The sequence below is a fragment of the Triturus cristatus genome, chromosome 2_1, assembly GCF_964204655.1.
Source record: "Triturus cristatus chromosome 2_1, aTriCri1.1, whole genome shotgun sequence".
NCBI classification, from domain to species: domain Eukaryota; kingdom Metazoa; phylum Chordata; class Amphibia; order Caudata; family Salamandridae; genus Triturus; species Triturus cristatus.
In genome coordinates, this window is record NC_140581.1 from 674,037,081 (window position 1) to 674,049,408 (window position 12,328).

Genomic DNA, 12,328 nt, shown 5'->3' on the forward strand with positions numbered 1-12,328 from the left:
GAGAGCAGCCTGGATTGATGGTCAAGTGGGTAACTGTGTATTCAAATGAGGTATCCTTAGTTTCTGGGGATGCTCCTTCCTTTCTCTTACCCTATGCGCTACAGGATGATTTTGTCCCCTGGGGTAGAGACCATCAGCTAAGTGGTATTTAGACTCAGATAGGATGTCATGAATCTCTAATGTGTTTCTCCGAGTCGTGCACATGTTGATTAGCCTAACCTTTTGAAATGGGTTTACAACTTTAATTTCATAGGGGGCATTTGAGGTTCTCCAGGTCACAGTTTTCCCTTTACCTAATGGGGGTAGCGGCATGTTGGGGCATGCCAGTAGTGGGAAGGGTTTTTCGGTTGGTTTAGAATCTCAGTGTTGTGGTGATGGTAGTATGGGGTAGTTGATATTTCAGTTATTTGTGATGTTTTAGGCTTTTTGAGGCACTCACAGTATTCCTTGAGTGCCAGGACGTTCTTGTCATTGGCCTGGACCATAATGGGTCCGTTGTTGTAAAGGTTGATAGATTTTCTGAGCATGCCACGTTAGAAGGGAGTATCAAGCCTATCAGTCCCTAGGTATGTGAGTTTCTCTTAAGGTTAGGTGCCTGGAATGCATGGAGCTATGCTTTCAGGTAGTGTGAGAAGAAGAAATGCTCCATCTTAGGGATCTGCATATTCGGGCTAGTGTTAAGTATCTGAAATAAGGGTTTCAAGGTCTTCATGTACAATGGCTTTTTTTACACTCTTGTCTAGTGACATATGTAAATCAACAAGACATTTAGAATGCTGATGAAATTGTGCAAATTTAGTAAATGAATTTTCCACTACCAATTTTGTATTGCTTTGCAGTTAAAGACAGATTTGAATATAAAACCTATTGTAGGATCTATAAGACCCACATAAAGAAGGGGGAGACATTACATTCCTACCCCGACCTCCCCAGTCATAATTTATATCACACAAAAAGGAGGTAGAAATGCGTCTTCCGGTGGGCGCAGTTGGATCGGCAGAAACATGCTGACACCTTTGAAGTAAGGAGAGGTGAAGGGATCCTAATTTTATCCCATCACCACCATCCTTTATGTTTTTACCCCTGGCTGGGTGGCCCAGGAATGAAATTAGAATTAGGGACACATCCAAGCTAGTTTTAACCTTCACAAGCTGCACTTCTCTTTGGTGATCCCACAACTTTATGTTTGTATTGTCTTCCACTCCCTTTTGCTCCACCCCAGGCTTTGGTCTGCACAGGGGTGTCAGTAAGCAAGCCCAATGATGAATCATGTCACAAATTTGTGAGTGAGGGCAGTTTTTACTCACTGAGCATGTGCCACCACCGCAAGATGCATTCCTATTTCCTTTTTGTGTGATGTAGGATCGATCTATAAGACCTTGCTAGGCACAAATTCAGGGAATGTTCAGGAAGAATATACTTGATAGAATCTAAGCAGGTACTTAAGGTCCACCAAACATTACTGATAGTTGTAACCAATAGTTACTGTTCTGCATTTGCTACCAGATCCTAGACAGGTGCAGGTGACGTGAAGTCCATAAGGCAAGACTCCATCTTGAGCAGGCTAAGGCTGCATTTTCTCTTGTTTTGCAGAATTATCAGCATGCCTGCCTTTGATGCAGATGCTGTCTGCCCTTATCTTTCCAAGAACCTGTGAAAGTGTCAAGTCATTCAGACAATGACATTGAAAATATAACATCTGATGTGACATCAGTCTTGAACATGTGCGTTGTTATCTCTGTTTCAACCTCAAATAAGAACATTAACCAAATTACCTTACTTGCTTATAAGAAAGCACCTAAGACTCTCATCTTGATACACATGTTATGCTAGACATTCCTGAGGGTATGTCAGAAATGTCCATCTCTGGTTACATACAGTATAAAAGGACTGCCACTTGACCATTTGTCATGAGAGGTCCTTAGCCCCAGATTATCACGCAAGATACTGCTAGATAAGATCTTGCTTGACAGGGATGCTGCTGCGTCGCGTTTTAGGCTGATACCGAGCTAAGTCTTGGAGGAGAGAAGCTGATGCAACATGTGTTTTTCTTATGCAGGGAGCACTGCCTTCTGGGCGTTTAATTTCTACAGCGTTTTGCTGTAAACAGATATGTAGTGCTTTATATCTCGCTAAGAGACTCTAGATGAAAGTTATGCTACTCTATGCTCTCCTACGTAGCAAATAGAAGTAGATTTTACGGTGCTAGATTGTTGGGTGCCATTTTAACAATGGAAAAAAACATCTTTATATTTTCACTGCTTGCAAACTACATTCGTGTTGTTTTAAAGATATTCTGTGTGGTTATTTTAGCAGTGCTGAGCAACAGGATGAGGCTGTTGAAATAAACACTTTTTAGTTAAAGTGTTTTTTCCTAGTACAGTTTGTGTGTGGGATATTGTAAAGAACGTAATTGGCTCTTTCAAATTACCACAGTGCCCCTGATTATGTTATTTTTTATATGCAATGCAATGACAGATGGTAAAATATTGTTTTTTGTTTCTCAAACAGCTGATTTTGGACTTTCAAAGATAGTGGATGATCAGGTGACGATGAAAACAGTGTGTGGAACTCCCGGGTACTGTGGTAGGTTCTAGAAATTCAAACTTAATATACATTCGATTTTAAATATCTTATATAAATGAAAATAAATGCCTAATTTTGGAAATAATGCATCGTATTACAAAAGAATGTATTTGTGCCACTTTCTGAAAATGTTTGCAAGCCTTAGTGCACTGGAGAATAAATTAAATACATTGAGTTAGTTCTTCCCAATGATGAGCTGTTCTGTCATGGATGAATATTACATGTAATTTATGTTGTATACTCATACATTCACCTCATCCTTTTGCACTGTTGGACAAATGAAAGGAAAGCAAGTCTCATGGCAAGCGGATTTGGAATAAAATGATTAAGAAACTAAGGAGAAAGGAGGTATAGGAGCTTCATCTGTGGGAACTGTTTCAGAGGTTTTAGGCCAATCTGGGCCTGCTGGGCCCTGATTATGAGATTCATGGCTGGCTACCCTCAGTGTCCCGGGACTTAACCGTACTATTGGACAGAAAAAGGATCACCTTTAGCACTTTACTGTCAGTGAATAGTGGACTTGCAGTCCAAGGCTTACTCAGGGAGGTGGTGTAGGATTAAAGGCGCCAAACTCAACTATAAACAGATATTTGTAAATACATTTTTGCCAATGTAGCCAGTGCTTTGGTTTATCAAAAGAAAAGTAATTTATTATGCTTTCTTACACACCACTAGAATTACTACACTTAATAGACGAAGGACATTTTCTGGGACTGTTGGCAAAAGCTCCTACGTGGGTATACACCGAAATGTTCTGAAGGTAAAAAGTGTTGTAGCCCTGTAAAGGGGGATCTCAGTGATATTAAGTGGGGGGACCAAATGGGCTTGATGGAGCCAAGAGTGCGCTGAGCAGATTTCCACTTGAATCCATCCTGAATGCTCTTGTATCTCTGGTCAGGCCCCCTGAGTGATCTGATCTTCTCCGTGGAGGCGCAGGACTACTTCTTAACTGTGAATTGGCACACAAACAGGAACATTGTGAGCGATTGCACTGCTGTTGCTTGGAAGACAAGATGGCGATTGAGTTGATGGCGTTTTTCTTGTGAAGAGGGCTCTGAAGTCATCATCTGAGGTGTAGATCGCCATTGAAGACTGACACTTTACCCCTCCCCCCAGAACATGTGGATGTGAGGACTGTTGGGTGCTGTGGCCTGTGCCAATGAGCAGCAGGAACCTTTGGGTTTATATTAACCATTAACACAAATTATTTGGAAAGACGTCATCTATCACTCCTGCCCCAGCAACTATGTTTGTTCATACTAAATACTTGTTCTACTCCTGTCCATTCACAAAGATCTGTTCCAGACATAATAATTGCTAAGGAAGGAAAGATAAAAGTAAAATCACTGATTCCTGATGATTGGTTTGATCTCTTCCTTATCCCCTTCTCGCTCCTCCAAAGTCTTGGTTTCACATCAACTTGAAGGAGGAGTGGGTTAGCGGCCTTAATTATAGTAGTCCTTCGCTCTGTTTAGGTAATATTGCAGCATGGCCTGACACCATCCCACTAAACCAAGAAGCAAATAAAACTTGAGTCCCAATTTAATTAGACAGATAGAGCATCAAAAGCACCGCTATCCTTTGTACTTTGTAGTGTTTCTCTTTGTTCCTGATACATAAAGAGCTCAGATTTAAATCCCTTCACAGGAGTGCCCATTCTCGTGTCTCAGTTTGCCTATTCAATATCGTTTTCTACATAGCATATGTGTGCACGGCAAGGTGAGTATTGAGTACAACAATCATTTATAAATGTCAGAGACCAGACCTCTGAAAACTACTAACTTCATTATAAAAGATTCAAGTTGTAACTAGTTTCTAATACCTGCCTTTTTATCTGTGAGTGAAGGACACAATACCTTATTGAGCATAGTGCAATCTTTTGACTCGTCTAAGTTAAATTCCCGTTTGCTTTGTAGAAAGGACTTTAAAGAACCCCCTGGGACAGGGCCACAATTATCCTACAATAACATTCAATTCATTTATTTAAAAAGCCTACATTTTAAGCTTGGGTAAAGTCGCAATTCCAATGCATTTGGGGTATACAGTCACAGAAACCTTGTACGGACAAAAACTCCAGTCAGTGTCTTCTATATCTGAAGTGTAGTATCTACTGAAGTGCTAAGGTACACATTAGTTGTGGCCTGTACTTTTTAAGTACCCAGATTATACCCTGCAAGGATTTGCGTACATTCGCATGGTTCGCTATTGCCCAGATCTTATTTCTGTAGACAGCCATTCTGCTCTAACGCACAGTTGTGTTGATGCATAATACTCATGAAAAATTATCATAACCAGATTCCCTTTCGGCAGAGTCAATCAAGTCCAAATTTTGTGATAAAGAAATGATGGTTTGTCTTTCATTTGGAATAATTGGGTACTCTGTCCTATTGGGCATATCATTAATGGTACAAAGTATATAATCAGTTAAAATCCTCTATTATTATAAATTGTCTTGAAAGTGTCTTTAGTATATCTCTGATTTCAATACCAAAATTACAGGGTTATTGTAGTTGTGCATGTATAGCGAGTTAAGTATAGCATACCATCCCTCCTCAAACCTTTTCCTGCTATTTGTGATCTTGAACAAGAGTAGATGTATTAAACACCTTTTTTGCATAATAGGTACTCATTTTGTCACAAGTTATTTATTTTTCTGGGGTTCCTGAGGTAATAGTATTGGCTAGTGTGGGACCTATTCACAAACTGCATTTTATAGTATGTTTAGGTGTACTCCAGTAGTACTACTAACGTACTACAAAATGCTATCCACAAACCTACATGCAGAGGTCTTTGCCTCCTCCTCGCCTGTCTTTTATGTGTGGATATCTCTGCCCCGAATGCAGCGATCTCCATACCAGTATGTATACGTTTTGGTGCTGATTCCGATCCGGGTCGGAAAGCACTCCGACCGAGCCGGATCTGAAGTGTTTTCCGACCAAGCCGGAGTCCTGCAGTCCGACCGAGCGAGTACGATGCGGCCGTATGCTGCCGGACTCGGTTCGGTCGGACTCCCATAGAAGTCAACGGGAGCCGGTCGTACAACGCGTACATGGGTTCCCATTGACTGAATGGGTACGTCTCGCACAAGGGCGCCCCCTACAGTGGGTATGCGTCGGTGCCATCCACCTTCATGCTTGTGTTGGGGGGACCCTTGGTTCTTTCCCTGTGTCCGAGTCGTAGGGCTGCGGGTGACAGGGGGTCCGATGCGGACCCCCAACGGCAACCACCCGGACGTATTGCGAGCCGGACACTCCGGTTCGCACCGGCTGGCCGACGCGTGCATCGTACTGGCTCGGTCGTGAATCGAATCCATTGCACGCCACGGTTAGCTTACGACCGAGACGTACGGAGCGGTTTGGACCTGGAAACGAATCGGTCGGTGAATTTCACGTAGCTGGCATCATACTTGCTCGCTCGTACAGCTGTACGAGTCAGGCGGAAACCACGAGTTTCTCTGGCCGGATCGCATTTGGTGCCCTTCCAAACCGGATCGGAATCGGCCCCTAAGTAGTAAATGTGGGAGGGATGAGTTGGAGGCTGAAAAATGAGAAATACTTATGACTAAATGGGAGAGTTAAGGGAGGCGTAAGGAGGTTACGGAGGATTTTAGGTATGGTCATAACCCACTCACAAACCAGTGAGCCCATTGCTGTTCACAAACAGCACTTCTACAGTTAAAACACCCAAAAAGTATCCAAAAGAACCGTAAATGTACTCAAGCTCACACCTGGAGTTAATGCAGCTCCACACATGACCAACTACTGGAACACTGTCCCATGGAAAATAATGGAGCCAGGAACTTAAAATAAAAGCCAGTAGAAACTAATGTTAAATTAAGTTAACCTATTAAAAATATTCCCACATTTAACTGAATGTTAAAAAAATATTTACAGATACAATATAATGATTAATTTATTATCAAATGTTAAAAAACTTTTTTTTATTTCAAAATGAATGTCAAATTTAAAAAAAATGAAATTTTAAAGATTTCTGTTCATGACATTTTTCATATTTGCTACATAATATATATAATTTTTATACTTTAGATGGGATTTAATTTGTGAAGTTTAAAATAATTAAATATTGAATTCGATTTTTTTTTATTTTGTTCTACATTTAAAATAACTATTTGTAAAATTAATTGACATTAGTATTCAACTTATAAATATTGTATTTTTTTTTTTTTTTTCAAACTTCATTAAACTTTTCAACTTTTCCCTGGGAAGATCTCTGCCCTAGTGGGAGAGATCTCTTCATACATATGAAAAGTTACACGTAGTAACTTTACACATGTAAATTAGGATCCACTCCTGAATTCTGTGATTGGAGACATATAAGCCTACACTTTGTACATTCATAAGTTTAGGAATATTCTAAAGTAGTACATTTATTACAAAGGGCCTGATTCTGATGCGGTTAGGAAAGCATTCCCACCTTGGGCCCGATTACGATGCGGTTAGAAAGGACTCCTAACAGCATTTGCTCCTTCCAAATTGGATCGGGACCGTGTCTTCCCGCCCGAGGGCCCAATTACGATGCGGTTAGGAACATATACTCCCGCTGAAGTCAATGGAAGTCCAACCAAATCAAATCTGGAAGAATCCGGATGCATCGTACTCGGTCGGTCGGACTCTCCCGATCCGAGTGGGTCGTAACCAATTCAGACGGGAAGCTTTCCAAACCGCATCAGAATCGGGCCCAAAGTGTATGAGTACGTTAACACATGTAGATTTACTCACGTGTAAGTTTACCTTTGTAAATAGTCCCCTCTGTCTTTAACTAGGTTATACATTCGTTCAGCTTCTGCTTGTTTAAAGCCCAATGCCATGGCTTTAGCTCCTATGACTCCTCGAAGCTCCACAAAAGACATTTTTCCAAGATAGAGTGCTTTAGGGTTATCGTGACCAGTCTCCCAATCCATAGAGCAATCAAGTATATGCTCCCACTGTCTAGAATACCCAACTTTGCTTATCTATGCTCTATTAGACATTTTGGGCCTCATTACGATGAGGCTTGGAAAGCCTCTGAGCGCAGCGGTTTCGGACATCTAAATAAGGCCCTTTATCTCAGTACAGACCTCTGTGGACTAGATCATAAGACTGCCTGGACCAGAAGCAGTATATACGTTGGGCAAGCAATAAATGAGTCAAACAATGATTTTTTTATACTCAAAATATCAAACTGAAACTTAAAAAGATGGATGTGTTATACAAAGGTAGCATTTAGTTGTTATTTGAAATGCCATCACCTGCACTGCCTGGCAAGCCAAGCAACAAATGGCTATCTTATGAGTTGATACAAAATGTGACTGATATTACCTACAAGCCTATGGTTGAAAGGGCCTGACCAGCCTACCACTCTGTGTGTGTGTAGTCTATGCTGTCTCGAGACTTGCACTAAAGTGTGAATGACAATTCAACAGGTTAATGCCTAGAGAAGGCTAACTCAGATCCCCTTTCTGTCTGTGATATCACTAAGCAAATGACTTATTCATTTTCAAGATTTTTAAGTAATTTCATATCCTATCTTTGCATCTATTTGGGGTTGTTGTGTAACTATAACAATGCATTTCACAGCTAATAGACTATTTGCTTGCCTCTTTGCCCCACATTTTAAATGCATAGTGCAGAAATCTAGTTTCATTAGAAAGTGTTTGTGCTTCAACTGATGCTCTGTCCTGTACTGTACACAGAACATTTATATCCCTGACGCCTATATTCTTATTTATTTCTCCCAGCTCTGAGCTCCTCTTTAGTTCTCAGGTGGTATATGTGCTAATAGAAATAACAAGCTACAAACATATTGTTAAGAATGTAATTGGTAATTGTGCCTAACCAATCGTATAAGAGACATGACTAACTTGCTTAAAAACTAATGGTCAACATGAGAACATGAAAAACATATTTTTCCTTCTAAAAGGAGATATATTCACAGTATGAAATGAGATCCAGCACTAAATGCAATTCAAGGCTATGGATGTGAAGAGAGTCCCTGTGGGTGCCATGTTAGAAGTGATGTAACACAAAACATAATAGTTAGACACCTCTAGAGTATGTAAATACAAAACTTCATCTTCATGCTCTGTCACCTATATCTACCTTCTCCTCAACAGGCTCTGCTCCATTTTCAGATACCTATTTGTAATCCAAGCTGTTACTCAAACCAACAACTGTAACTTGTGGACACATGTAGCATCATAGACATCCAGTGTGTTTGTTGGACTTGGCCCTTGTTGAAGGGTCACCCCCAATTTTTTGCCTTCGCCCCTCTTGTTTTCTGAACACATTTTTGTTGGTGTTTAGGACTAGTAAAGTGGTACAACATGTATGCAGGGCCTGTAAATGAAATGCTACTAGTGGGCCTGCAGCAGTTATTGTGCTACCCACTTAAGTAGCCCTTTAAAACATGTCTCAGGCCCACCTCTGCAGTGTGTGTGCAGTTTTAAACTGCCAGTTTGACCTGGCAAAATAAACCTTTTGCCATGCCTAAACCTACCTTTTTAATACTTATAAGCCACCCCTAAAATAGGCCCTAATCAGCCCATGGAGCAGAGTGCATTGTATTTAAAAATGAGGCCATGTGTTTTTAAGTTTTTAAGTAAACAACTTGCGCCCGGTTGTCAGGAGGACCGCCAAGATCATCCTCCTGTAGCAAATGGTGAAGTAGTTTACTACTGTGACGAGCGGCTGACTTCAGCAGCCCGTATTCCCCCACCCAAAAGTGTCTCATTCTTAGACGCTTTGATTGTACACTCCCTATAACCGACAATACAAGTCCATCAGCAGTGAAATGAGACACGGTTCAGTGCGTGTCTGTAGCACCTTCTATCTATAGCATGTTTCAAATTGACATGCCTCGACTTTCTACCAGATGGAATCTCCATTACTTCCATTCACTGGGTGCCCGGCTGGGCCGCGTCTGAGTACCGTACCTTTTTTCGGTAATGAGACAGAATATCGAGGCCCAAAAATTCAAATTAGATGAATATCAAGTTGGAAATATCGTGGAGTAGAAATATCGACAGCAAGAATATCATTGTCAAGAATATCGATTTGGAGGTAAGTAATCTCAAATTTAAAAATATAGAAGTCATTAATATCGTTTGCAAAAATAGTGTATAAAATATCGATTTTTTAATTAGTGTTAAATATTTTAGTATATATTTTAAATGTATGTGATCAATTTTTTGGTAGAAGAATTGTTTATGTTTTTTAATATATGTGTTAAATGTTTAGTAGTTATCAATTTTATTTTAATTAAATTTTGCGTTTTTTAGTTTCGTAGTGGGTTGTGGGTTTATAGGGGAATAGCATGGGAAGTAATTTAATTATTATCAATTCATATTTTTTTAATTTATTAATATTTATTTAATTGAGATTTTATAATGTTAATTGTGGGAATTAATTTATTGTTAATTAATATTAATTAATTGCTAATTAATTATGGTAATTGTGTAATTTTTTTAGGTGCAGGTTGCGGGGTTTATAGGGGTAGAGGGTGGGAAGTAATGTATGTTTCAATAATTAATAATTAGTTGTTAATTAATGTTAATTAATTAATTGAAATTTAAATATGTAAATTGTGTGATTAATTTTAGGTGTAAGTTGTGGGGTTTATAGAGGTAAAGGGTGGGAAGTAATTTATGTTTAATTAATAATTAGATGATCATTAATATTAATTATTTAATTGATATTTAATTAGGGTAATTGTATATTTTTGTGTGTGTGTTTTACTGTTATAGAGGGAAAGGGTGGGGAGTAAATACATTGTACTTACTTTATAATTAGTCATGAAATACTATTAGTTTTTTAACTGAAAATAAGTTTTAATTATGTAAAAAAATTTTGTACTGTAAATTTAGCTGTGGGTTGTGGGGATTATAGCGGTAAAGTGTGGGAAGTAAATTAATTTTTATGAGTTTTTTTGAGTTGTTTTTTAATTAATAATATTTCTTTAATTGGTAAATAATTATGTTAATTATGGAAGTACATTTTTTAAAATGTAGATGTGGGTTGTGAATTGTGTGGTGTTATAGTGTAGGAAATAAAAAAAACTACAAGTGTCTGAACTGTGGTGGCAAAATGAGCTAAAGAACGATGATGGATTCATCCCAGATCTGTGACTGGGGGTGAGTGTCTTAAAAGTTTCAGCGCTCCGTCCTTCATCGCCTTGTGTTTGCTTATTTGCCCTAAGTTGGCAGGGTATGCCCAGACGTGGGTCCCTTGCTCACTTTGCCACTGGATTCAAGCTAGCCTGGCTGATGAGGGCTTCTAGCCCGAAACCCGTCCCAGGATGCTTGTTTCCGGTCCAGGGAAGACATGGCTTGGCAGTTCTGTCTGGACTGTTTCCATGAGGCACAGGGTCAAGACTGATTTGCATATAGCTGTGTCTGAACTGGGCTGGCAAAGTGAGCTAAAGAACGATGATGGATTCAACCCAGATCTGTGACTGCGGATGAGTGTTTCAGTGAAAGTTTCAGCGCTCCGCCCATCATCTCCTTGTGTTTGCTTATGTGCACTTCACCTATTCTGGCTCCAGACCGTTGAGAATTTTCAGGTGTGCCCCATTTTTTGGTCCTTATGAGACCCCCCATTAAGAGTGGGGTCAAAACATCGTCGACTTACATTACAAACAAACCATTTCCAGCCTCTGTAAAATAACTAGAAGGCTGTTGAAAAACCCTTGTCATTCTTATGTATTAAGAAACCACATTGTATGTCACATTTCTGTCACTTAAAATGTGTTGGTTCTACTTTCACTAGGGACACTGGGCACACTTTACATGTTTTTTCAAATACAGATATGATTTTGTGCTAACTGTAATTGGTCGCCTGATTGCATTCTGTATGAGTTTTTCTCTTTCAACATCCTTTTCTAGCATTATTTGCCACTATGTATGGTTATTATCAAGTATTTCTGTATTGTTCACAAGATCCATTGTTTTTCCCAGATACACTTTCTAAAAGTGGCATTTCTAAAATAGTAATGTCAAACCCCACTTTACCAATAAAGAGGATTCATCATTACCATTCCAAAGATATGGAACATGATTTAGCTACTCCTTTCGAATCAGGTATTACAGCTTAAAAGTGTTTTAAGGAATTCTCAAGGCTAGCCTATGAGAGGAGTAGGCCTCACAATAGTGAAACACGAATTTAGCTGTAGGTCATTACCAGGACATGTAAAACTTAATGGTACATGTCCTACCTTTTAGTAACACAGCACCCTGCCCATAGGGCTACCTAGGGCCTACCTTAGGACTGACCTATGTGTAATACGAGGGGGGTTTAAGGCTTGTCAAGTGGTTTTAAATGCTAAGTCAAAGTGGCAGTAAACTGCGCACACAGGTCTTGCAAAGGTAGCCCTGAGACATGTTTGAAAGGCTACTTGTGTGGTTGGCACAATCATGGCTGCAGGCCCACTGGTAGCATTTAGATTACCGGCACTGGGTATACGGTATACCACTTAACAAGGGACTAAAGTAAACTAAATATGCCAATCAGGTATATACCAATATCACCATGCACTTTCGCATTGGTCAGCAGTGGTAAAATTCTCAGAGCCCTAAGGCCAATAAAAAGATAAAGAAAAAAGTGGAGGTAATCAGGCAAAAAGTTGGGGAAAGACTACCTTTAAGGATGCCAGGTCTAACAGGTGGTATTATTTTTGACTCTTTATTCTCTCTTCATAATATTAATACAAAATTGATTTAAAAGAATATGAATGAGCATGCTAATGTTTT

The 12,328-nt window shown here is 39.6% G+C and overlaps 1 protein-coding gene across 4 annotated transcripts in view; it reads left to right on the plus strand.

The window, feature by feature from the left end:
• Positions 1 to 12,328, plus strand: part of CAMK4 (calcium/calmodulin dependent protein kinase IV) — a 1,094,446-nt gene that overhangs the window by 1,023,761 nt on the left and 58,357 nt on the right. For all 4 annotated transcript variants that reach the window (XR_014970336.1, XM_085632589.1, XM_085632590.1 and 1 more), the window contains exon 7: positions 2,512 to 2,586. Coding sequence is in view for 3 of the 4 variants with exons in the window: in XM_085632589.1 (XP_085488715.1) it covers positions 2,512 to 2,586 (75 nt within the window). In the remaining variant the exon portion in view is untranslated. The remainder of the gene's footprint in view (positions 1 to 2,511; positions 2,587 to 12,328) is intronic.